General features: G+C 42.5%; 1 protein-coding gene across 9 annotated transcripts in view; it reads left to right on the top strand.

Moving 5' to 3' along the window:
- Positions 1–26488, top strand: part of DGKD (diacylglycerol kinase delta) — a 68584-nt gene that overhangs the window by 32338 nt on the left and 9758 nt on the right. For 8 of the 9 annotated variants that reach the window (XR_007778248.1, XM_030227229.2, XM_030227226.2 and 5 more), the window contains 20 exons: positions 7670–7774; positions 8582–8714; positions 9267–9373; positions 9884–10009; positions 11073–11175; positions 11693–11855; positions 13891–13999; positions 14731–14870; positions 15639–15723; positions 16265–16359; positions 16448–16547; positions 16694–16967; positions 18806–18967; positions 19697–19825; positions 20792–20888; positions 21188–21298; positions 22026–22122; positions 22861–22968; positions 23566–23679; positions 24035–24169. Coding sequence is in view for 8 of the 9 variants with exons in the window: in XM_030227229.2 (XP_030083089.1) it covers positions 7670–7774; positions 8582–8714; positions 9267–9373; positions 9884–10009; positions 11073–11175; positions 11693–11855; positions 13891–13999; positions 14731–14870; positions 15639–15723; positions 16265–16359; positions 16448–16547; positions 16694–16967; positions 18806–18967; positions 19697–19825; positions 20792–20888; positions 21188–21298; positions 22026–22122; positions 22861–22968; positions 23566–23679; positions 24035–24169 (2493 nt within the window). In the remaining variant the exon portion in view is untranslated. Of the gene's footprint in view, positions 1–579; positions 600–7669; positions 7775–8581; positions 8715–9266; positions 9374–9883; positions 10010–11072; positions 11176–11692; positions 11856–13890; positions 14000–14730; positions 14871–15638; positions 15724–16264; positions 16360–16447; positions 16548–16693; positions 16968–18805; positions 18968–19696; positions 19826–20791; positions 20889–21187; positions 21299–22025; positions 22123–22860; positions 22969–23565; positions 23680–24034; positions 24170–26488 lie in introns of those variants that run through there. The other variant, XM_050978000.1, reaches the window with a different exon arrangement.

The raw sequence follows: 26488 nt of genomic DNA, 5'->3' as shown, positions 1-26488 counted from the left end.
GGGCACAAAGGCAGAACAATTGTGTGGTCATTTGAGAGCATGTTCAGCTTTACATAGAAGCTGCTCTAGAAGGAAAAGGCTCCTTTTTATGCAGGGAGAGGCTTGCTAGCATTACTGGCAGAAATGCTGTCTCCCTGTTTCTGGTGCTTGTGTGAACAGGATGCGTGAACAGGACTTGTCTTAGCCTGGTAGCCCAGTGTGGAAAGCTCCTGGGTTCATCAAGCTGTTGAAAGCTATTAATTTCCTTTTGTGCTAGCTGCTAGTTTCCGTTCAACACTGCTGAAATTATGGGGCTGTGAGGAGCTGCTACTAACAATAAACTCTCAGTAATAGGTTATTTTCCTACAACTGGTAGGATCTTTTGTTGCCCAGTGCTGTGATTTACTGGGTGCCAGCCTTTCCATGTGTGAGCCCACTGAGACAGCAGCCCTGCCACTGGGGAACAGTCCTGCCTCTCTGTTCTTCAGGTTTACTTCAGTTTGAGTGAGTAGGAAGTTTTCTCTGAAACATCCTTTACCTTCCTAATGGACTGCACTTTCTGAACAGCGTGGTTCTGCTTAGGAACTCTTCCTGGCAGGACTGTGTCCTTTGGAAAACAGGTAAAGGAATGCATGTGCATCTGCTGCATGAGGTGGAGGGTGTGTGGGTAAAGGAGCTGTGCTAGGATTCTTTGGCACTTGGTAGAGACACTCTGTCCACTCCCAATGGGTACTGCTCCATCCTTGGAAATCTCTAGGGATTAACAGGCCTGAACTACCAGGATAGTTGTTTTTCTCACCTGCTACTAGTGGCATGCTCTAGCTTTTGACGCCTGTTAAGTTGTTGTTAAAGTCTTAAAATCCTCTTCTTGTCTGTGCTTCTCTTACCGATTGCCAAGAACAGGAATGTGCCTTGTTTAGGAACAGTTTCCAGAAGTCTGTAGGAATGTGACCCTGGTATGAGAGATGATAATTTTCCCAGGGATAACGCTGGGACTGGTCTAGTTTCCCGTTGCAGCATGGGGGAGGATAGGGACTGGGAGAAATCCCAGATGGAGGGTCAGCACGAGTTGAACTTGACCTGCTGCACAGCATAGTGCAATAAGTGCCAGTGCTAATGCTCAGAGAAGATGCACTGCTGCCCTGGCTCAGGAGGGACAGATTGCAAGGTATGTGAACCTAATAATGTAAAAATGATCCTAAAGAGAACCATAACACACACTGGACCTGCTTTCCTGTAGAAATGAGCTGTCCTGGATTTTATAGATTGAAAATGAAGGTAAAATAGTCACATGGGGGGATAAAATAGCCGGTGTACTGCGAACAGAGATTTGGGCACTTAGGGCTTTGAGGAAAATCTTGTTACTGCTGTTTAAAAAAAAAAAAAGGAAAAGGAATTTGGCATAACTATAAGACCAGTAATGACTTGTTTTATTTGGTGGAAGTGAGAGTTTCCATAGGTGGAAGATGGTCATTTTAGCAGGAAATTAAGATCTTGCATTGTAAAAAGCCACAAAACTGGTGCATTTCTTGAGTGTTATGTAAAAAGCTACTTTTTCTTTCCCATATAATCCAGGTTTTGGAGGACGAGAATTGGTGCAGTTTTAGAGAGATCTAACTGACCTCTGCAGTGAGTTAATAGGTTTGAATTTGTTGGCAAAATAGGATGAAAGCTGAATTGCAAAATAGAATAGGGCTGTGGTCTGTGGAAGAAGGCAAGGCTTGGACCCCCATGAGTCTTTGATACTCATCGCTCTCTTCCAAACTGTAGAGACCCACGAAAGTCATACCGACTCACTGCCTAGGGCTTTGCTGGCCTAATGCTGAGCTCCAGATTGTTTCAGAAATAGATATAATTGAGACAGGCTGGTTTGAATCTCAAGTCTGTGTTTTCTTCTCCCCTTTTCACAGTCTTCTTTTTTGTGTATTTGCTGAGAGAGTAGTGCTTGCTAATCCACACTTAATCCATTTACTGTGTGGGTCCAATAATTGTGTTTGAAGCACAGTGGATTTGCTGGTTTGTGACCCTTGCTGATGAATACAGGTGAGGTTTTATACTGTATTCCAGTGTTCATTTAACTACTGCTATTGCTGAAACAAGAGCTGAAGTGGAAAAATGGCTGTGTCCTCATTACAGTCTCACCCTGTTTTCCTTCCTGAATCTTGGGCTCTCAGAATGCCAAGATCATTTTCCACCACACAGAGCAGACATAGCAGTTAGCTACAGGTGGGGGATGGTTTCCTTACCTTTGCCATATGTGATCAAACTGAAGATTTGCAGCTTTTTTTTTTTTTTCTAGTTTCTAGGTCTCTAGAGCTCCAGAAATTCCTCTTGTCTCTGTACTCAAGTCATCACCTGTTTGGAATAATGCAGGATCTCTTAGGGGTATTTATGGCTAGCACCTTTGAATGTAAGTCTATATTGGAACAGGATATGAGTAAAAGGAAGCAGTCAGAATTGAGCAGGTGTTCTCATACCCCCACATTTGGCCATTCTGAGAAATGTACACATCAGGAAAATTATATTTAGCGATGTTCAATGTCCCCCCACCCCATCTCCCCCCACATTTCTTCTGTCAGCTCTGTGATTGGGCCAGTGTGGTCTTAACTTGCTTTGCCATCTTTTGTGGTCACTGAGCTCACCAGATGTACTCTGATAACAGTATCAGGGCATGCTTGGCTACACTGTTAGTTTGTTGCTGAGAAGTTTCTGGGCAGCCAGAAAATGCCCCAGGTGGGAAGAGATGATAAAGTTGTCTTGGGTGGCAGCAAGACAACAGGATGAAGTTTATGCTCCAGCTGTTGGGGAGGGGAGGGTTGCTCAGTACAACAAAGGGTGAAGTATATCAGATTTCTGTTTAAAATTTGGTCTAATATAGGAGTCTTTTTTGGACTGCCTTTTGAATCTGATTATTCACAGCTGTTTGTCAGGGAAGGACATCCAGGGACATTAGTCCATTTTTAGAACATGAAATGAGGAGTTTTCTTTGGTTGGCTCTGTTGTTTGTTAGCTGGCTGGATTTGAAATGTCAGTAAACTGGTGTTAGTTTTGGACAGAGGAGTGTGGGTCAGCATGAGTGGTGGGGGTTAACAGCTGGTAAGAGGGAATGGGCCATGTGTGCGAGAGAGAGGAGATAAAGCTAAATTTTCAGTATTAAAAGTGTCTGTGTTTGCACAAGACAGCCAATGAAGGCATGGTTATTTTCAGATTTAGGTTTTTTTGGATTTAGAGTGGGCAAGCTTGAAAATTGGGAATTTCTCTAATAGACTTGAGATGACTCATGGAAGGCGCATAGCTACTTGCTGGGGACCTGACTATCACCCCCATTTCTGCAAAATCATCTCAGGGGTTTTACATGCAGTAAGAAGTTCATAATTAATCTTTATTCTTATTTGAAATGTTTTTAACCCTTCCTGCCATTCCCATGTGGTTTTGTGACTCTCCAGGAGTGATTAGAGGGACTGGCAGCCTTTTCCCCCCCCATCACTGTGGAGCTCTTTTTTCTGGTCAGGATTAGATATCAGTCATATCACCACGTAGTGAGTGCTGGGCACCCAGTTTCTGCTAATGAGTGAAATCTAAAGAATCATGCCCAGAAATTCAGTAGCATTTAGGATCAAAAAAGTTTTTAATATTTACTTTTTAGACAGAACAAGCACTTTAATTTGCATAATTGCTCATATCTAGATACAGTTCTGTTATCTAGATATGAGCAATTATGCAAATTATTACAGTTCTCATATCTAGCTACAGAGCTGTTTCAGGGCAGGAATGCTCAGAGTTCTGCCAATCCTGAAACAGGCCAAAAATCTGTGAGATTAAAAATAAATCTGAAGACTTTTTTTGTTTTTTTTTTTTAACTCCTTGTAAGGCAGCCCTCATCCTAACTCAGAAGCAATCAGACTGTTGTTTTCGTGCTCTCCATTTATGAGAACAAGAGGTCATTGGATGACATTGCTGCTTTGTAAATTTAGAACAAATAAAAGGAAATGGTGCTTCACCTAGTGCGTCGTCATCCTGTGGAATATACTGTTCCAGGATGTTAGTCAAAAGCTGTAGCCGGAACATGAAAAATAGCTGGACCATGCTTGTTTGTAGCCATGTTCACCAGCAGGGATAACCAAGCCTTGTGTTCCAGAGTGGTGGCTCATTGCAGCTAGAGCTGAGAGTGAGCTCCCTGAGCTCCTTTCCTGGCTGAGAAAGGACAGCTTTCCAGGGGGAAGATTGGTGGGGCTTTTTTTGGTATGACAAGAATGATTTTATTTTTGTGCGAGATGTTGAATTGATCATCGCTCTTGCCTGAGCAGTGCAGTGTATGTAACAGCCTTGCCCATCTGTCGGTATCCTTCATCAGGGAGATGTCTGGAGCTGAAATAGCTGGTTCAAGGAGAGGGAGGGAACAGTGGCAGGAGTGTGAGTTAGGGCTTCTGTTGCTCAGCCGAGTGCAGTAGCACACGTGCTGCCCAGCAGCCTGTGCAGAAAGGAGCTGGCAGCTGCTGCCCTACAGGCCCGAGGGGCTGATGCTCACCAGGTACCTGGGCTGGGCTGGGCGTGAGTGTGGAGTGTGTGAACGGCAGAGCTGCTGAACTGCTCTGCAAAGGAAGGGGGCTGTTAACACGTTTCTGCATTCCTGATTCCTCGTTAAGATGTTTAACTCTAATACCGCTGCATATTGATCAGGAAAACAGGTTTGGATGGTTTCTCATTTCCCCAAATAATTGCTGCACTAGTTACATTAAAATCTTGTCTGTCCTTCATAGTGAAGTCTGAGTTATCCCAATTTGTTCTCCTTAGGAGCAAACTTTTTAAAGCGGTTGCTTTAAATAAAGAGGTTTATTCTTTCATTTCCCATCTCTGGTGATACCAATAAATCCCAGTGCAAATGTTGCTTTTGAACTGACTAATGGGGAATGCTCTTCATATGTTTATCCTGCACAGTTACATTTTTATTTGCAGTGTGTGGTTACACAATAGACTCTTTATTTTAATTCTGTGACTCTTTATCTGGATGATTCATGTATGAAAATCTTTTGATCTCTTTATTTATCCTCTTGTCTTATAAACGTCGACTTTGTTCTTTGAACAGAGGGTTGTCTAACACTGAATGTGGGGATTTTTAAGATGATGCAGTAGGTGCAGTAGGACTTAAGAAGGAATTAGTTGCTTTCTATATTGGATGTTCTATCCAATTATCCAGGAAGTCAGTAGCCTCAGAAATTAATTCTTACCAAAGAAAATGTCTGTATTTCTGTATTTTATGTCAGTGTTTTAAATTTCTAGTCTTCCAGTGTGATTAAAAACTATGCTATAGTTTGCATTTTCCTTCTGTCCCCCCAAAAAGGCAGAAAAGTAGGAAAAGGGACAGCACTGAGTAGGAGTGTTCTGAAGCTGTTCTTCCCCGCTGCTCCAGAGCATGCCAGTAACTCAGATGAACTGGTGATTCCTTACAGAATTTGCCTGGTTTTACAGCCATGAAAGGTCCTTGGATGCTTCATCCTAGGATGTTTGGACTTTGTATGTGCATACATACTGTTGTATGTATGCAACTGTAGATGTTCTTGGCTTTATTACCAGGAAGAAAGTAAGGCCCAGTGGTATCTGAACAAATTAGTTAACCTTGGTTTTACTTCCAGGGAAAAAACTGCTTCCTCTTAGCAGGACTCAGACATGTCCCTTGTTCTTCTCTAACTTCACACTGATTTATGCATCAGCGTTTCATGCTCTGGAAAACGTTTCTCTAGGGCATCCATTCTTACATAGCAGAGTTTTTGATGGAAATACTTTTAACTAAACACTTTCCTGCTTTCCCAAGGAAGAAGGAACATTTCTGTGATTACCTTCTTTGGAAATAAATTTTTTCAAAGCTGGAAATGTTTAAAGAAAAGTGAGGGAAGAGAGAAGGAGTTCTTCAATAAAATAGTGTAAATATTTACTTCTGTGTGCTTACAGTTGATACAGATCTGGTCATTTTGTCCAAGATAGAATGCTTCAAATGCTAAAACTGTGTTTCCAGTATGAATGGCCAGTCCTTTCTTTACAAAGGGATTTAGCTCCTTTCATTGCCTACTTAATGTGTCTAGCACTGGTTTCAAGGTATTGGTCATGCCTCTGGGTAAGGTGGTGTTATTGCAGGGGGATATGCAGTCTGTGAATGAAATGAAAACAGTTTGAAAATTGAAGACCTTAAAATAAAGCAGAGCTTTCCAGGTGTATCTTTTTTGTTGACATTACATCCACATTTCTTGGTGGATGCTCTGAGGCACTTCAACATCAACTAAAAGTTTGGTGTTCAATTTCAGAAGCTTTTATTTTTAATCTGTGTTGTGAATGATGATGAAAGAAATGAGAAACAGACTGGAAAACCAAGATATCAGGTATTGGGGTGATGTGTGTGGGTGTTTTAGTGTTCATTAACAAAACTTTGGCTGAATGGTTAGGCCTCATGAGATTGTCACAATCCTAGTTTATTTTAATCCCTTTTTTCAAATGTTAGGTACAATTTGCTTGAGAAGCAAATGATGTAGACAAACTTTTTCATATACAATGTGTAGAGGGGTGCAGGAGAGTCTGGCCTGCTGGAAATTTTTAGAGTTGACATAAAAGGGAGCCCTTTGATTTTTGTTAACAGTGCTCAACCTTTATGCAGCTTTTCTTAAATCCAGGTCTTGCAAACACTTCAGTATTTAAATCAGCTTGATGGAAATCAATACAGAGGTGTGAAAAAAGAGACAGATAACTACACTGTGGGGAAGAAAGACTTTAGTCTTAGGAAGAATAAGGGTTGGTATATAGTCAAGTCTGGCCTCCAGCTGAATGGGCAGCCCTGAGAACAGCAGACATGGTCCTCTGAAAAGCAGCGCTTTTATTTCTCTCTGCTGCCACCAGCTGACTGAAGGAGAGGGATCTGGTGGTTGAGGACATGGAGGCCTGGTGCCTCCCTGGGCAAAGGGGAACTTAGCCCACACTGCATGTCTTCTGTTGGTTTGTTAAAATATTGTTTATTTAACACAGGGCAGCTAATGCGTGGGAATTAGCCCAGGGTACAAACACACTGAGGACAGGATTGTTGGAGGGAGGTAAACTCACCACAGCTTCCGCCTGATAGGGGAATATTTGTTAGAATACCTTTTAGGTGTGTAGAACAAGCCCTCAGGAAACATGCTTATTTTGTTAAATTGCTTATTTGTCGAATTTGTCAAATTGCTTATTTTGTTTTATTTCTCCCCTCCATATGAGGGAGACTAAACAAATTGTCATGACTAAACAAATTTTAGAATGATATTGTAGAGTATGTTATCTGATTCATTAATTGCTAGAAACTATGCTATTAACAAAATGTCTTAATGTCCTTACCAATTTTAAAAGTACAGTAAGTCCTTTAAAAAGACTTATGCAAGTCTGCATGTAGTTACTCCTGCTGCTCCATGCTTGATTTGTGTTGTGGTGTTATGTAGGTATGAGAGATTTCTTTACTCAGTTCAGTATGGAGAATGACAGCTAAAATCTTGGTGGTTCTGTACATTTTGGAAGAAATTAAGGTGTGCTGTGATGGAAGAGAAACACAGTTCAGAGGTGCAAATAACTTCCATTGTGCAGCTCTGAAAATAGCTTCAACAGGCTGCACTAGTGGTAAGGTATTCTCTTGCTGTCTCTCACTGACATGTCCACTCCTCATTTTCTCTCTCTTCAGATTATCACTCCATGTCGGAAGCTCATCCTTTGTGCCGATAACAGAAAGGAGATGGAAGATTGGATTGCAGCACTGAAGACTGTCCAAAACCGTGAACATTTTGAGGTAATAGGAAAATATGTTCCTTTGTGTTCTGTGCTTCGTCTGCTAAACCACAGCTTGTTTTGAGAGTCATCTTCTAGGGAACTTAATAGAAGTAATTTTATTCACTGTAATAGGTTGTAGTGTTAGGACCTTCTGTAAAATTTATCCCAGATACATTGAAGTGATTCTCCAAAGAATGTTTGGCTTTGTACATGCTCCCTCGGGAATTCGGAGAGAATTTTCAGAGCATGGATAGGTTATGAAGCCAAGTTCCCCTCCCACTGTCTTCATTTTTCAAGTATCTTCCCTGTCCCAATTCACATCTTGCCTGCTTGATATTTTGCCAGCTTCAGTGCATCTACCTGCTTCCTGGGGCTGAGTGAGACCAGAGTGCCACCACAAAAAGCTATCTTGTGTTTTCCCCACTCTGATGCTTGCCTCCCTTATGCTGGCACAAGCATTTCTCTGTTACACAATGAGCCAGGCTGGGGAACTGATCTTTCTGAAAATTTAATCCGACAAAAAAATGGGTATAAATTCTCCTGCAGATAAACTCTTCAGTTCATTTCCCTAGACACACTTGTAGTAATACAAGGATGAGAGGTGCTATAGGAGCTGTAATAAAGGTGTGGCTTCTTCAGGTTGTCTCTTTTGCCTTAGAGACCTTCCTGGGTGTCAGCTAATGCATATAAACTCCATGTAGCCTGCTGTTTCCTAGTGAAAAAGTGCTCTGTTTCTGCTTTTTCTGAGTGCTTCATGCAAGTCTTCTGAGGAAAAAAGTCTTGTTGCCCTGCTTTAAACCTTGCTGTAATACATTTATATGGTCAGTCTACCCAGTACAGCATGGACCATTTCTCAGGGATGCATAACTGGTACGCCTGCTCCCATGCCCGGCCAACGTACTGCAATGTGTGTCGGGAGGCCTTGTCTGGGGTCACGTCACATGGGCTGTCCTGTGAAGGTAAGTGTGCCCTCATCCTCTGCCTGGGGAGAACAGCCTCGTTTTATTTTTGGTTTTGCCCATATACCCACATATATTATGCCATCCCTTATTAATGTCATGTGTCTGCAGTGAGCAGATACACACTTCTGAGGTATCTGAGAGAATCTTCATAAGAAGACTCTTATTTATGGGAATAATTGTATTTGTAAGAAGATCCTTGTTTAATGTTTGAGTGCCAGGAGGTTATTCTTTACCAGCTTTGGCTTAGCAGAAATGCCTGGCACAGCTCATGTTTCTAACATGAATGTGGTGACACCTACGCTGTGTAAAATGATGGAGGAGTGTGTGACTATGTAAATCATGTTAAATTTAACAAGGTGGTCACTAAGCTTTGTACAAGCAACTGGCAAAAATGACAAGGCAAGAATTAATACAGAACACTTACAGCTGATCATTTTGGTGGTGCTAAAAAGGATCGAGTGTGCCCATGCTTTCTTCTGGAGTCAAATACACACTGCCACATTAGACTTCCTGAGGCAGGATTAATTGCATTCATCTCTTCCTCCCTAGTGTGCAAGTTTAAAGCCCACAAGCGCTGTGCTGTGCGGGCAACCAACAATTGCAAGTGGACAACTCTGGCCTCTATTGGGAAGGATATCATTGAGGATGAAGATGGGGTAGGTGTTTGTTTGAACTTTTCCAGCCTTACCTTGATATGGAAACACTGCCTTGTGTTCTGTAGCTTTTTTTTTTTTTTTGCTTCATAAATAGCAGATTCTGCCTTTACATGGAACAGATGTCTACTGACAGAGCATGAGATTTTGTGTGAAAAGTCAACCAGATAGTAAGGGACTCCTTAGTAGGAATGGGTGAGGGGAGTTGAGATTAAATAATTGGAGGCATGGGGAACTTGATCTAAGTTTTGGCAAAAGAAAAGTAAATGAGTGTTTGGAGCAGCACCTTAGCATATTGGGATGTCTGATGTAAGTCAGTGTTTCCTGGAGTAAGTCACCTGGACTCTTTGTGCTTGAGCATGACGTAAAATGCCAGAATTGGTCCTCAGGTATTTTGTAGAAATTGCCTTTGCTGTCCTTCAACAGTGCATATCAAGACTTGCTTCTCTTTGTATCTCAGAGTCACGATGCCTCCTGTACCTTTAAGCTTCTGTCCCTCTGTATCTTTTGCAGATCTCAATGCCACATCAGTGGCTGGAAGGAAATCTGCCTGTGAGTGCCAAATGCACTGTGTGTGATAAAACCTGTGGCAGTGTCCTGCGTTTGCAAGACTGGCGCTGCCTGTGGTGCAAAGCCATGGTGAGTTGAAAAAGTGTGATCATTTCAGTAAAAGAACAGCCTTTGATCAGCTCTATGGACTTTAATGACACTTGCTTAGAATAAAATATCTAACCATGCTGTCAGTGTTTGCCATGAAGGACTTTATTGTTCTGCAAGAAATAAGAATTTAATTTGTGCTCAAAAATGTTGCTGTGATACATAAAAGCAAGACCTGAAAAAAGTATCCTGCTTTTAGCCAAACTCATTTTATTTTGAGAGTGAGCTTTCAGAGAAGAATCTAAGTACAGTAGACATGAATCAATACTTCTGTCATGGGCTACATTGGATTTTAAGGAGCCATTATTTGTTATTTCTAAGGCTGAAAAGGTGCAACAAACTATAAAGAATACTCAGCTATTTTAATAATAGCAATTTCCCTTCCATTGCGCTAGATTGCTCTTGCCTATCCACTGAAGGGATGCAGATCTTGCTTGTGTTTTCAGTTGTCTATTATACTAGTAGGAGAAGTATCACAAAATATGTTCTGGAATGGGGGCTCAAATGCCAAGCAAACCCTCTATCTTGCAGCTTTGTGTACCAGAAAAGCCCTGCTCTACTTTGTATTTCCTTTTTTGAGTGGCTTCATTAATCTCTTCTTCTTTTACCTCTTATATCACTCATGTCTTCCTGGTTTGTTTTTTGCTTTCATGTTCCCTTGAGTTCCCAGCTTTTTATTTTGTTGCTGCTTTAGATCTCTCAGCTGAGGCTGGGATTTTGAAAGCAGAATGCCTGAAGGCTCCTAAAGCTGCAGAATCCATGGCTTTAGAGATATCTGGTTCTCTTAGCACTCAAAGTGCTGATCTCATAAATTCAAATGGCAGGAAAGTACATACTAATGGAAAGAAGAGAATTAATATAATAGAAGGTTCTGATTAGAGTCTTCTTATCTTTAAATAATTTTATAGATAAATTTATCAATTGACATTTTTTGGTGATTTCACCCCCTCCTCATTCTTCCTCTTACAACTTCTTTTGGATGGCTTTCAGAATTATACCACAATGTCTAAGAGTCTGATTTGTTCTTTTTTGGTGTATTTTCCAGGTACACACAGCATGTAAAGAGTTGTTGCCGAACAAGTGTCCTCTTGGGCTCTGCAAAGTGTCTGTCATTCCTCCTACTGCTCTTAACAGTATTGATTCAGATGGTAAGTATTCCTAGTAAGTAGCACTTCTTTCTCTTCCTCTCAGTCACAGTCACTTCAGCTGGCACTGTTAATGCCAGGTTCTGTCAGCTGAAAATTCTGCTTTTGCTGTTGCTAAAACTTGCCCACTGGAAGCCATTGTTGAACGTGGCAGTGAATTGTTTGCTTTGCTTTTGCATTCAGTTTATCTCCCTCTAAAATCAGTGTTTTCTGAGCTGTAACTGATTACATTTATTGACAATAAATGTATTGCAGAAGAAATTTGGGAAAGTTGGGGAAGCTGAAAATTTTGGCATACTGCTTAGAGATAAGTGTGACATTTGGCAACATGAGGTGTGGTTTATGCTGGATTCAGGGCTGTGCACATTCACCCACATCAGTGCCATAAACACAAGGAAAATATTAGCTGCTTCATAGCTGGGCTAGGGTGTGGGCTGTTGGTTTTTCTCTCCATCCACCCCCCTGGGCAGCTTCACATCTCTTGGCTTTTCCTCCCTCTCTCCTCCCTTTGCCCCAACAGGTTTCTGGAAAGCCACTTGTCCCCCTTCTTGCACAAGCCCTTTGTTGGTCTTTGTCAACTCAAAAAGTGGAGACAACCAAGGTGTAAAATTTCTACGAAGATTCAAACAGCTGCTGAATCCAGCCCAGGTCTTTGACCTCATGAATGGAGGACCTCACCTTGGGTAGGCAGATATTTTTTGGAAACAAAAATTCCTTGTAAATATCCAGAAAGGATGAGGGATTTACTTGGTTAAGCTCATCCTCAAATATAACAGGGAACCTTTTCCTCAGAGAAAACTAACCATGTGAGGCTTGGAGGGGTTATTTATCCCTGTGTTAAGTGTTATTGATTAGCTAAAACAAAAAATGTTGTCAAAAAGATTATTATATCCATTCATCAGTAATAGCAGGGCTGCTTGAGGCATTTTGGGGGAATTCCAGAAACACTCCCCTGGAAGAAGACCAGATATGAAAAGCTTGAATCTGTAAGAAAACTTGTCAACAAACAGTGTTTTAACAGGCATCCTGATGATGAAATTAACTCTAAGAAGAGTTAATTTCAGTTAACTCAAGTGAACAGACAGATGTCAATGATAGCAAATTAATATTGTCGAGATGTGATTTATTGAGAAATAACTTACCTGAGAAGTCTGTGAAACTTCCATCCCTCAAAGACTTTGTGGTGATATTATGGAGAGACTCTTACGAGTGTGTTTGGTAAAGTTGGTTCTGTCCTAGGATCTAAGTTGTGCTTCAGACTTTTTGCCAAGTTATGCTAGAATATCTGTGGATATAAAAAAAAGTGAGTGCTGTGAAATAATTTCTTTTATGTATTTCTGCAACTGTCACTTAAAGTTTGGTCTTAAGTTTGCTCACTTCCAAATGTTTTTCTGTTGCATCAGATTTAAGTAAATTTTGTCGTTAATTGGTGCTCCTTGTAATAATAGCCAACACAAGGTGAATTTCCTTCATCTTTTCCCCACAGTGACTCCAAGTCTTTAGATCTGTAGATGCAGGGGGCTAAATCTGGGAGTGTCTGTGTCTGGATTAGTGGTTATTGGGTTCTTCTCTCCTGAGAACTGTTGTGGTTCTTTGCCATAGCATATTGCAAAACACTGGCATTTAAAACTGCAGTGTTTTGTCGAGGGGATTTGTTTGTCTGGAAAGTAATTTATAAAAGACTTGTAAAATTGAGTATTTTCTTCTTCCCCTCCCCAGGCAGACTGACTGTCGCGAGGAATTTTGCTTTTAAGCAGGAATGGAAAGGAGGGAATCAGTTACCTTCTCAAGCTGTGGTGCACACTTCTAAAACAGCTGCTCTTATATATTTGCTTAAAAAGGAAGTGATGGTACAGAGTAAAGCCTGCTTCTTGATAATTTGAATATTTTCAGCTGATGCTAGTCAGACTTGTAGCATAAGATGTTGTCATTTCTGGTAGTCATCTTTTGTGTGTCAGGAATGCTTGATAAAATAAGGATTTTTGTGTACTACAGCAAGTCCTGTTTAAGTAATAATAGTAATACAAAGGCAAAATAAAAGCAGGAGCAGATCTCAAAAATGTTCAGTAGAAAGCACAGTTTCAAACAGGAGAGGTTGTTTTTATTATTCTGGAAAGGGTGAATGGAGAAATTCACACTATTGAGCTGTTTGCCTGTCTGTGGGACATACAAGGCACCAGAGCAGTGATTTATGTTGCTTTCCCAGAAGGACTAAAGCTTGTGAAGTTTTACATCCTCTTGCAGTTGTCTCATGGCTGATTGACTGAATGAAGATTCCCCCTCTTGAAGCTTTGCTTTAATTGGTGTGGCTGTGAGCGTGAAGGCAGTGACATGAGAGCACTTAGAACTGTGACGAATAACTAGTGTTAGGCTGGATGCAGCAAGGCTGCAAGAGGGAGTTAATTCAATGGATAATCAGCTATCACATGCTCGTCTCCTGTTCTGTAGAGACAAAAGTGCCCTGCTTTAGTAGATGAGTATGTCTTGGGAGGTATTTCTGTAGTGAATAGCTATGGTAAGTTGCTTAGCTGTATATATAATCCCTTAATTATAACCATTTTAATTCATCTGTAATCTGGCAGTGACCTGTATTCATTGCAAAATCAGTGCCTACTTTAAGCAACGTTGCCATGTTTGTTACCTAGATTTTAATTATCATTTTTTCTGTAACAGCTGATCATTTTTCCCTCTTGTTTTTTTTCTTTCTCTTCTCTGTAGTTTACGCTTATTCCAGAAATTTGACACTTTCCGGATTCTAGTTTGTGGTGGGGACGGAAGTGTTGGCTGGGTTCTCTCTGAAATTGATAGCCTCAACCTTCACAAGCAGGTACCTGCCCCAAGAGCTTGGTTGGATGAAGGAATGAAGTAACAACAATATGAGCTGAAGAGGACTTTCCTTGGTCATGCAGATGTTGTTTGCCCCAGGACTGAAGGTCCTGAAAGCTTGCCATAGTAGTGCCCTTGCACTAGTTTTGTGCAAGAAATTAATCCATAATGGATTAATTCTTTATGCCTGTCTCCAGTGTTCCTCCACAAGATCCAGCTTTTGGAGTAGCTCTGAGTACTTCTGCTCTATTGCCAGCAGAGACATGCTCTAAACGGGCTGGTTAGGAAACTTGGGAGTTCCACATGGGTTATACTCTGTTCCTTTTAATTCTCGTGGTGTTGGAGCTGTGTGTTAGGGATTGGCAGAAACTTCACTGGGGTAAAGATATGATACAGTGTTTTGCCTGGGAACTGTCTTAATTTTACAGAAACACAATGGCACCACCTGATGGCTAAATATAAACCTCTAGGAGGGTTACTGTAGCAAGGTGTTCCTTGAGATGATAGCTGTAAAATGCTCCTCTCTCAATTCACAACCAAAAGTAGAGGAAATTTTTCCTTAATTGTATTCTCTTCTGGGTGTTTTCCCCATCCAGTTACTTTCTTCCACACTGGGATTAGCTATTTCCCAGTGACTGGTGTGTTAAGGAATCAGTCATGTTACTCATGGCTCTTCCTGACTTCTGTTTCTCCATTTGAATATCACTTTTGTTTTCCTTTTCTCTAATGCAGTGCCAGCTGGGAGTGCTGCCCTTGGGAACCGGGAATGACCTTGCTCGTGTTTTAGGCTGGGGTTCTGCTTGTGATGATGATACCCAGCTCCCGCAGATCCTGGAGAAGTTGGAGAGGGCCAGTACCAAAATGCTGGACAGGTGAGTAACCATCACTAACGTCATCTGCTCTTCAGGAGTTGTGGGAAGATATTCTTCTATGAGAACAGGGCAATCCTGACTCTGCCAAGCTTCTGGACCTCTTACTAATGTCAGATAACATTTTGTCATTGATAATCTACTGTCACCCTCTAGCAAGAGAAAGCGGTCTGGCTTTCCATGCTCTGCTGCAGAACAGTAACAGGTGAAATTCCAGTCCAGAGAGTTCCAGTGTCCTCTCTTCTGTCCCAGAGTCCTCAACAATTGAATTTGTCAGCCTTTGTACTAGTTTGGAAACAAACTTACATTGTAACTTAAGACAGCCTTGAAGTCATGACTTTTTTTTTTTTAAAGCAATTTCTTCTTTGTAAATCTAAACCAATTTATCTTGAGCTTGGCTTAGAAATGAAAGCCAAATGCAGAAGTGGATGTCAACTGTTGGTATTTATACCTCCTGTATATATCTTTGTACATGATACATTAGACAGTCTCATATCTTTAGAGTTGTATCTTGGTGTCTCTTATGTTGAATCAAGTAATGGCAATGGAATTTTTGTGGAGAGGGAAGAAGTAGAGATGTTCCCTGTGCTGTAGAATCCTTGTCCATAGTGTCATCCTTCCTTCTTCCCCAGTTCAGCCCTTCTGTAGTTCCGCTGCCACTCTGGATTTTTATATCAGTGATGGCTCCCCAAAGTGCAGTTTGTTCTGCTTCAAGGTTTGGATAACAGAGGAAACCATGTGCATTGTAGTGACAAGTATGATTTTCAACAGGTGGAGCATCATGGTGTATGAAACCAAACTCCCTCGCCAGGCCTCCACTTCCACAGTCACTGAAGACTGCAGTGAGAATTCAGAGGTACCTCTTAGGAGGGGCAGGGGACTGGAGCACCAGCCTTGCAGCACACGAGATAGGAGGCAGTGGCTGAGCTCCAGTGGAGCAGAGCTGAGCCATGGGTATAGCCAAAGCTGCAAAGATCCGGGGCTGTAAATCAGTGAAATATCATGGAGAAAGATGGAGTTACCAGAGTCAACAACCATCGTGAGGGATGAGGAGAAGATACTTTGGAATGGAACAGAAAGGAAATTACTGGCTTTCATTTGCTTCATAATGTCAGGTTGTTGAAATAGTGGCTAACTGCGTAGCAGTCATGAAGGCCCCCAGTGCTTTTAGATTTGCAGTTGATCAGAGACTCTGAGAACTGCTGATGATTTGTAGGTTCAGAATTAGTTTTTTCATCAGATTCAGGTTTTCAGTAACAGTGCCCTGGACTGTGGAACTTTTTCAGGGCAAAAAGAATCTGTAGAGTTATAGGGACTCTTAGAGGAGCCAGGATTTCACAGCATGTGTTGTAATGCTGGGAAGCACCACCCCAGTGTTTCTTTCTGATGGTCAACAGGTGCAGAAGATTCTCTGCTATGAAGATTCGGTGGCTGCTCATTTGTCCAAAATTTTGACTTCTGACCAACATTCAGTGGTGATCTCCTCAGCCAAGTGAGTACTTAGAGGGCAACTGCTCTAAATTGCACTGTGAAAATCCTGCAACAACCCTTGCATGATTTTGTTTTCCTCCTTTGTCTAGAGTGCTTTGTGAGACAGTGAAGGATTTTGTGGCTCGAGTAGGAAAAGCCTATGAGAAGGCAACAGAAAGCTCAGAGGAGTCAGAGGTCATGGCCAGGAAGGTAAAATTTGTTTGGGTTTCTACTTCTGAAGTGTAAAACTGCTCTGTTTCCAGAGTACTGGGATAGCAGCAGTTCAGTTAGCACTAAAAGAATGAGCTATCAAGGCAATTGGTAGTTCTACTCAAATGTTGTTCTTCTTCATGTAGTGCTCTGTCCTGAAGGAGAAGCTGGACTCATTGCTGAAGACACTGAATGATGAATCTCAAGCATCTTCTTCTCTGCCCAACCCTCCTCCCACCATTGCAGAGGAGACAGAGGATGGGGATGGGTCGGGCAGTGCTGGTGACTCTTCAAGTGAGCTCTCGGTGGGCTCGGCCTGCACTGCGCGGCCCCAGATATTCCGTCCCCGAGAGCAGCTCATGCTGAGAGCCAACAGCTTGAAAAAAGCCATTCGCCAGATAATAGAGCATGCAGAGAAAGGTAACCCGTCAGGAGTCCTGCTTGTCACTTCTACAGCCTATTAAGAAGTATAAATTCCCTTTATTCTGGTGAGCAGCAGGCTTCTTTATTGAAAGCAGCTTTTTTGAGCTAGAGAAGCTATTCAGTAACTCGGGCCATTTAGTTTCAGTGTCATCTCTGCCAAGCCCACCTTTTGGAAACATTGCTTGGTAAATGAGTCTGAAGTTCAAGGTATGTTCTCTCCAGCAGGCTGATTTAGGAAGTTTCTACCCTCCTACGCTGCTAATTTGCATTTCCTGCCTGTCCCCACCCATATGCAATTGTGCCAGTGCAACTCTTTGTGTGGCCTTGCTGTAAAACAGATCTGAAAATACTTGGGAAGAAGGGATTTTGAGTATTTTAACATTTTTTAATTTCTTTATAGCAGAGCCCATGAAAACATTACTGTAGTATAGCTGCAGGAGAGGCCACGAACTTCCTAAATGAGCTTTGTCCCTGGGAAAAACTTATAATGCTGCACTTTGGTGCAAGTCACTTCTGTTCTGATGTTAACTTCTTAGGCAGGTGGCCATCTTCTCCACGTCCTGACCCTTGTCTGTCCCCAGGCACACACCCCCAATGCTCCAAGTTTCTTTTCCTTTGAAAGGCATCAGTCTCCCAAGTGTTAGTCATAAAGTCAGGGGTTAACTGAGACCAAACTAAGTCCTTATCAGATAGTTACTGGAGATAAAAGCATTGAAGTTGCAGATGTAACATCCATGCACACCCAGGTGTGCACTCTGAACTACTGTGTACTAAGTTATAAAACACTGCAATGTTGCTTGGATTTCCAGCTCTGCAGCTTTGTATACAACATTTGCTGGAATGAACAGTGAAAATTCAGCGAACAGCCTGCTTCTGGTGAAGTAGGAGGCCTTGACCTCACTGCTCCCTCGCTTTGCTGCTGCTTACCTTTGGCCAGTTTGATGTTTGTGAAGTTCAACTGGAGCCCAGGAAATTTGCTTAACCATCCAGAAGTGTTCCTGTTTCTACTGCATGAGTGGGATGGATTGCTTCATGGGCAGTTCTGATGAAATACAGGGTCAGCACAAGGGAGAGGAAGAAACTGAAAGAAGGGGTTGAGCTGTGCAGGCAGTGAGCTGCTAGAGCAGCTGAGGGCATTCAGAGTTGAGCCCTAGCAGGGGCTGCTGGGGAGGAAAAGACTTGTTGATTGCTTGCAAAGGAAGTTTTGATTTCTTTAGGCAGCATGTTAGCATTTAAATCTTACGAGCTCTCAAGCAAACTCCAGTTACATTTCAGATGTATTTGTTCAGCTTTTCCAAACTGTTTTTCTTCTTCCAGAGTGTGCAATCGGATTCTTTCCTCTGCTTGTATTGGTTTTTACCGACTGCTGTTTTCTTCCTTTTTGATTATATGTGTCTAAGTCCCCTTTTCAAGTGCCTTATGTTATTGCACCACTACAGATTAAACAAACAGGAAATTCTTTAATCATTTCATGTCTGTCTGGTTAGAATTCCTGGCAACATCTAAGAGCAAATAAATGGAAGCCCATCACCTCTAGCACAATTTACATCTCAGGATGCCTGAGTACCTGTGACTTTAAAAATAGACACTTCTATTTAGAGCCTCACTACTGAAGAGCTCCGCAGAGTAAACAAAGAGGCTAAGCCAACCTGGTTCCAAAAACTCTCCAGAGCAGAGCTGAGACAAATGATAAAGGAGAGCTTTGTGTTATTCCTGTTCTTTCCTTTAAGGAATCAGGACATTTAGAGTCCCATCCTATTGCTATTTACATGACTGGGAGGTATTCCTTGCCAGAAGACCTGTGAGGCACTCACCTACTTTATCTCTTCATACAGCTGTAGATGAGCAGAATGCCCAGACCCAGGAGCAAGAGGGCTTCCTCCTTAGTCTCTCAGCCTCTGAGGAAGGCAAGGAGCTGAGGAATGAGGATAAGATTTCTGTGCAGTCATCACATAGCAGCAGCTATGGAGTGTCTAAAGGGAGGAGCCAGAGGAAAGGTACTGCTCTGGGGCTGCCACCATGCACGTCTTGCCTGTGTATTGCAATTCTGTTAGTTATAAAAAGGGAAGGGGGTGTTATTTGTATTATCTTCTGTGTTCTGTTCTCAAATTTTTGCATGACTGCTCTTCAGGCCTTGCACATTTCTGTGTTCTAGCCTATGCATTATACACCTCATTTTTTGCTGCATCTCTCATGGCTGGTCCGTGATGTTAGCATATGAAGCCTAAGATTCAGAAATTTTCTTGCACCTTAGGCAGTAATCTGGGTTCTCTTGGCTTTCAGTGCTTGGACAAGGACAGTCTTGAGCACTTTTCATGTCATCCTTTGTAGATGACAGAGAAGAGCAGCCAGTTTGCTTTAATAACTGTGTTATGTGAGTAATTTGTTAGAGATCCCTGATCACTGCTGATGCATTTGGAACTTGCCTGAGTCTTGATTTGCAGCCAAATACCCTATCTGTTGTGCTGCTGGCACCAGTTTTTTCTCATCTCTGTTTCTAATATTTTTCTTGTGGCATTTTGATACTTCCAGTCTGTGGGGTTTTCCAACAGCACATATGTGACATCTCTGTCTCTTAATGACTGGTTCTGTCAATTCTTCATTTTCTGGAGGCTCAAGTGTTTTGCTGTTGAGTGATTCCTAACCCAGTCTTGCTGCTTGGCCTGTGTTGGTCTGAATCACAGCACTGTGTTTGTCAATAGCCAAGTTTGTGTTGTGTTTTACAGCCTCCAAGTCTCCTTGTGAAAGATTAATAAACAAAGGAAGTTTGTCACTGGGAAGCTCTGCATCTCTTCCTCCCCAGACAGGAAGCCGGGACAACTTGCCAATGCTGAACACAAAAATCCTCTACCCAAGTAAGTGTAACACCCACCACTTCCCACTGAGGCAGCCAACTGGAGCATGGGTGACTGCAGCACAGGCTGCAGTCCCCGTGTGAAACCATGAAACTGTCCTGCCAGATGCCCTTTCGTGCAAGGTCAACCATGAGAGAAATTCCTTTGTGGATCACTGCAAGTGGAGGCTTGGAATGAGCTGTAGTAGTTTCCAGTTTGTAGCTAAGACTTAGACACAGATTTTTATTAATGCCATGAAGTGGCAGAATTTAGATGCCAATTGCAAGGAGATACTTATCTCAAAGAAGCATGAGAAGGGGGGAATGATGCTGTTGAGAAAGGTTTCTGGAGGATGGCATCCATGAGTTGGGAGCAGCAGTTCCTTTGTGTGAAGGCTGAAGTGACTGGAAGTACACAGACCCAGCAGAATTCCCACTTCCCACATGACATGCAGCAACTTCTCCCTGTCACTGTAGCAGTATCTTTCTATCTCTTCACCCAAATTACTTGTTCAAATTACCCCTTCTGGAAGCAGGTAGTTTCCTTTCTCTCTGACAAACCTACTATTTGTGGGTTGCCAGTTAATAATTTAAGAAGCAGGAGACAGTAATTCTTGAACAACTTGGATCATAGCTTCAGTCCTTCTCCTTTCTCTCTATTCACTGTATCAGGGATATTGCTTGTCTCACCATGGAGCAAAAAAGCTGCTGCAGAGAGAACTCCTATTTCTCTTTTCCATGTTTCTATACAACTGTGCTGCTAGCTTTAGGCAGTACACTGTCAGTCAGAAACCCTCCAGGCAGCCCCAGAAACCCTTCTCCTTGTCAAAAGAAGTAACCTCTGGAGGGAAAGAAAGCACTAATGCTATTTACTTTCTTCATGAATGACAGGGATGAATCTATCAACTCTTGTTATCTTTGAGATTGAAGTTTCCTCTTTTCTGATTATTATTAATCATGCTCTTCTCCATGGTCAATTTTCCTACAGATATCCGTGCTGGCATGTCAGGTTCTTTGCCTGGGAGCTCTGTCATCAGCCGATTATTGATCCATGCTGATCCCTTTAACTCTGAGCCTGAAAATCTGTGAGTATGCTCAGGAGCTGAAAGGGAGGGGAGTGGGTGTTTGCAAACAGACCTCAGCAAAGAGGGGGATTCATTTATGGACCAAAGTAATGGGCTCCAGCAGCCTGGAGTTACATAAATGGATCCATATGCTAGATTCTAGAGCTTAAGAATCAGCTTATGGAGTTACACATGCAGTGACACACATCTGACAGAGTTGGGCTTGGTGATCTTTTCCAATCTAAATGATTTTGTGTGCACCAAATGGTACTGAAACTTACGAAGTTGGAAGATGGAAGTTTTGTTCTTCTGTTTGGCAGTGAATGTTATACTGAGAAGTGTGTCATGAATAATTACTTTGGAATTGGACTGGATGCAAAGATTTCTTTGGACTTCAACAACAAACGTGATGAGCACCCAGAGAAATGCAGGTGGGTTTGGATCAAACCTTTGGATTGTTGCCAAAAGTGACTGAACCTCTTCATGCTTCTGTGTGATTTTGAAGCTGATTGTGTACACTGTGCTGAATAGGTGTGTTGTCTATATAATGCTCCTTCAAGGCTTGAAGTCATGATGGAAGAGATAAGTTACTGATTTATTACTGATTCATTATGCTATAAGGTATTTGAGTTGCGACATTGGTGCAGATTTAGCACATTGGTTCTATTTATGTTGTCTCACAAATTTTTCTCCTGGGCTTGCTGTTTAGCTATGAGAGAAGCACATTTTAATTCTACATGCAGCAGAGGGTGGTTTTAACATTGATCCTGACTCAGTACAAACCACAGGTTTGGCCTTTTGAATACCTGAGCAACTACAGGATGCTTTGTATAGCTTGGGATTGGCTACATTTACTGTATATGAGCTAATACAGCTGAGCACTGTTGATATCCTGGTGTATGAGATGGACAAGTTCTGTGCCAGGGTAGTCTGTGTATGTTTCTGGTAGTGTCTGTTACTCATGCTTGATTCCTACCTGACATTTATTTAAAGGGAAGTAGTTTCATAGCACAGTGACCACTTGGAGCAATTGACCCTTTTGGAAGCAGAGCACCTGTGTGGTTTAGGATGTAGCAGGTACCATTTCAGTGTGAAGATTTTATTCCTTCTTAGTGAAAAGTCTGTGCTGACTTTTTCTCATTTTGTTTGCCCCCTTAGAAGTCGTACTAAGAACATGATGTGGTATGGAGTACTGGGGACCAAGGAGCTGCTGCACAGAACATATAAAAACCTGGAGCAGAAGGTCTTGCTGGAGGTGAGGAATTAGCACGTTCTTCTGTTTCTAAGATTGGGATGCCTAATTCTATCTCCTTCAGGCACTGTGATTTTTGGCATGGTGATTTGGCTTGGTGATATGTGCCTGCCTGAAACAATGTACTTGGCTGTGTGTCACCCTGAGGTAACTAAAAGTGGCTTTTCCTGGTTCTGGAGCATAACTTGTATTCTAAGCCCATAAGGGAAAAAGTATCATCCTGCTGGAAAGTATTTGCTGTTCCCAATGCAGTGTTCATCATTCCATGTGGTATCTCACATAAACACATCATTTTAGATGATGGGTGCAGTAGAAAGCTCTGAATTTACCCGTGCTATAATGTGTATCCAACTGGAAAAGAAATACTTTTGTATAGGTCATATACAGCATAACAGGTAACTGGCAAGAGAAGACCCTCGTCACATGTATGTTTCAGGAGTTTTATTCCGCTTCAATCAAAAATCAATAGGTTTTGCCAAGCCTCTCAGGTGTGCCCTGTTCCTGTTAGAGGAAAAGAATCAAGATTATCTCTCTAAAATCCATGTCTGCCAGAAGATGTGTGGCTCGTGAGGCTTGAGTGGATACCTTCTACTCTTGTAGGCCAAGAACAAACAGGAAGAAGCCTGAATTAATGTATTACTAAGATGGTGCTGGCTGTTTTCTGTTCACAGAGCATGTGCTCTGGCAGGAGGGTCTCTCTCCTGCTGGGCTGAGTGTAGTGTTGCCTTCATTTCTGTGCAGTGCGATGGGAGGCCAATCCCTCTGCCCAGTCTCCAGGGGATTGCTGTACTCAACATTCCGAGTTATGCAGGAGGCACCAACTTCTGGGGGGGAACCAAGGAGGATGATGTGAGTATTCTCTAAGACCATACAGGAAATGTTTCTACTTACTTTTGCTTTTGAGGTCACATCCTCTGAAAATAGTTCTTGGAAGAATAGGGCAGGAGGCCTGTCTGCATGCACTTTCTGTTGGATGTGGCTGAGGTACTGGAATCCAACCTTGAGCTGCTTTCATACCCTGGCAGTCTGTAAGGATTCAGATAAAACATCACCAGAGCATTTGGACCTGCAGGAAGTTCTTTAGCTTGACCTTGTCACCACAGAGAAGTAAAGAGAAGTAAAGCCCCTTGACAGCAAAGGCAGCTAGAGTCACTCAGAAACTTTGTATTCTTTGGAAATGTTTTGGAGTGCTTACTCTCAAAAGAATAATTATTGCCTTGTGGCCTACAGCCTTCGTGTCTGAATAATACTTTAGCCATTGTAAGCCTCCATTTTCTCGCTCCTAGCTCATTCCAGATCTTCTCCTTCTAGCCTTGTTGTTAATTTTATACAGATTAAAGAGTACAATTAAAAGCCAACCCCCACGATGGCACCAACAGGGGGTAAAGGTAACATCTCCAAGAGAGCTGTGCCTCAGCTCAATTCTCTCTCCCTTGTATGTGGCAGACATTTACAGCCCCTTCCTTTGATGACAAGATTTTGGAGGTGGTAGCCGTGTTTGGTAGCATGCAGATGGCAGTGTCACGTGTGATCAACCTACAGCATCACCGGATTGCACAGGTATCAGCTGCTTTTGTGAGCTCTTCCTGCCTGCCCCTCTTTCTGCTTGCTCTGGTCCATGGAAAGAGCATCCACCAGGGCTGGAAATGGACATGCTCAGGGGCAGTTTGAGTATGGAACTGTTTGCTAGCATTCATTTTAGTAGGAGTTAGGCCAACAACTCAAAAACAAATTAGTCCAAAGCCGGTGTTCTCTGCTGCTCAAGAGTGAGGTATGTCCCACTGCCTAGACATGTGTGCCTCAAGTAGCACCAAAGCTACAGCACCTGGGGAGGGGCTTTGGAATGACAGGGAATGGCTTATGCTTTTTGAAAATCAGCATTTTAGAGCTTTTCTGACCCAGTCACTCCTTGCAGTGCCGGACAGTAAAGATAGCAATCCTTGGAGAAGAGGGAGTTCCCGTGCAAGTGGATGGAGAAGCCTGGATCCAGCCTCCAGGTTACATTTGGATTGTTCACAAGAACAGGGCACAGACCCTCACCCGAGACAGGGTAAGAGCATCCTGAATTGCCTGTGCAGTACCCATGTGTTTTGATGTCACATATTTCTGGAGAGCATGGAAAGGGCCACACAGGAACATTATCTTTGTGAATGCAAGAAGCATATTTTATTGCACACCATAAACCTTTTGGGAAAGAATGTGATTAAACTTGCATTCACCGCTTGTCATAAATGTCATAAACAAGGCTGTTTATGCAAGCTTATTTTACTTCCTTTTCTAGGTGCCTTGTGACAGTGTTTCTTAACATGCTTGCATGCTGTTTTTTCCACAGGATGCCTGCAGTGCCACGTGCTATGGATTATCTAGATTCTGACGGTCAATGTTGTAATTTGTCGTTATTGTTCAGTATCTGGCTTCATTGACCATGTAAAACAGTGTCTTATGCCTTGTTCAGAAGTGTGTGTTGGTCTCTTCTCATAATTTTCAAATATATCTGATTGAGTACCAGCAGATAAGGAAGCCTTCTTGCTCCTTTGCTGCATGATTGAGCAGTGGTCAGACAAAGGAAAGGATAAAGACCCTTCTGTGGCACAGACACACTTGGAGTCCTCCCAGCTCTGTGACTGTCCATGCATAAACAATTAGTTGAGAGCAGCTCTTCATACTTTCCAGCATAACACCCCTTTACCCAACTTCCAGAGCAAATCAAAGTCCTCTGCAAAGGGAGTCACCTGCTGAATCACAAGAAGAAGGAGTACAACAGAGGGGAAAAAGGGAAAGCAGACTGATACAGGTCTGAGGCACATTGCCTGGCAAGGGAGTTACAAATATGACAGTATGAAAGCAAAGCAAAGGTGGACATACAAAGCCCCTGTCATGGTAGGACAGGGCACCAGAGACTCTTAACTGAGAGAGCAGAGGGTGTTGATCATAGAACCACGGATTGGTTTGGGTTGGAAGGGACTTTAAAGGCCATCTAGTCCAGGTCCCTGCCTTGGGGAGCAACGCCTTCCTCTACACCAGGTTGCTTAAAGCCCCATCCAGCCTGTGGTCTGTATGTTGCCAGAGATGGGGCATGCACCATTTCTCTGGGCAACCTGTGCCAGTGTTTCATCCCCCTCATTGTATAAAATCCTTCCTTGTATCTCGCTGAATCTGTCCTCTTTTGAGTTCAAAGAGTGTCCTGTCAGCTCTGATGTGAATGTTGTGGAGAGGAGACAGGAATAGTGCACGCAATCTTTTGTGAAGGGCAGGAGAGCTTCTGCAGCATCACACTGACACTTGGAGGGAGAGTGACTGAAGGAGATAGCACAAGAGAGCAAGAGAGAACAGGATTGCTGCTGTAAAGGTAAAGGGAAGGAAAAAAGGAGAGGCAACCCATGTGTGGGCATGGTGGGAAAGGTGATAGGAAACACAAGAGATAGAGAGGACAGGGTAGTCCCTTGTGAGTGTGCTTTCTGTTGGGCCATCAGAAACCACAGCTGTGATTGTGCCAGCCCATTCCTAATTGCCTATCAACTTGGCCTTGCAGTCATGGGATTGCCACTGAGGAAGAGATTCCAGTTTTGCAGTTGCACACTCATCTTTGTCTCAGCTTATTTTTCCTGCTGTCCTTTTGAAGGTCACTGCATACACCTTCTTTCACAGAGCAAACCTGTCCTATTCAGTTGAAGTGGACTTCATGCATGTGACACTGTACTTTTGGTAACATTTTTCAAATGTGATTTGGGATATATAGTTTCCTAAACCGTAGATGGAAACACTCAGATTCCCTTATTTTTTTGGCCTCATCTGGACCACTAAAGAGTCCATCAGCAAGAGTAAGATCAGCAGGTAGCTTGCACTGAGATGACAGAGCCTGGTTTTCCAGTATCAGAGGCAGTAGGGAAAGGGAGTGCTTTACCACAGAGCTTCATAGTTTTCATTCTCACCATATTCAATATCAGTCCTTCTACACTGGATCTGTTTTGCTTCTTTCCACACCACTACCTCTTGCCCACAGGAATATCAGTAGGGTTTCAGATGTGTCAGGTCCTAGCTCTGAGTTCAGATGCTTGGCCACCAGTTCCTAGGGAAGCCCAGTTTACTTCCAGATAAGGAGGAGTCTTGAACATTTTTAATTTCATGCTCTGAAGTGTCACAGTAATACTGAGGTGTAAAGGTGATACAGCTGCTCAAAGAAAAGGCTGCCACCAGTAGAGAATTGTTGGATTTTTTTAGTCTGGCCCTTAGAACTGCCTAGTAATTTTAACTAAAACTATGCTTAAGCAGAAATTCAGCCAAGGCAAGCATATGGCATGGAAAACCATGGCTTCATCCCAGCCAGCTACTTAGCAAAGTTATAAGCAACTTAACTGCTGGGACCTGC

This window comes from Serinus canaria, chromosome 9 (assembly GCF_022539315.1).
Source record: "Serinus canaria isolate serCan28SL12 chromosome 9, serCan2020, whole genome shotgun sequence".
Taxonomy (NCBI): domain Eukaryota; kingdom Metazoa; phylum Chordata; class Aves; order Passeriformes; family Fringillidae; genus Serinus; species Serinus canaria.
This window is presented reverse-complemented; position numbering and strand designations above follow the sequence as displayed.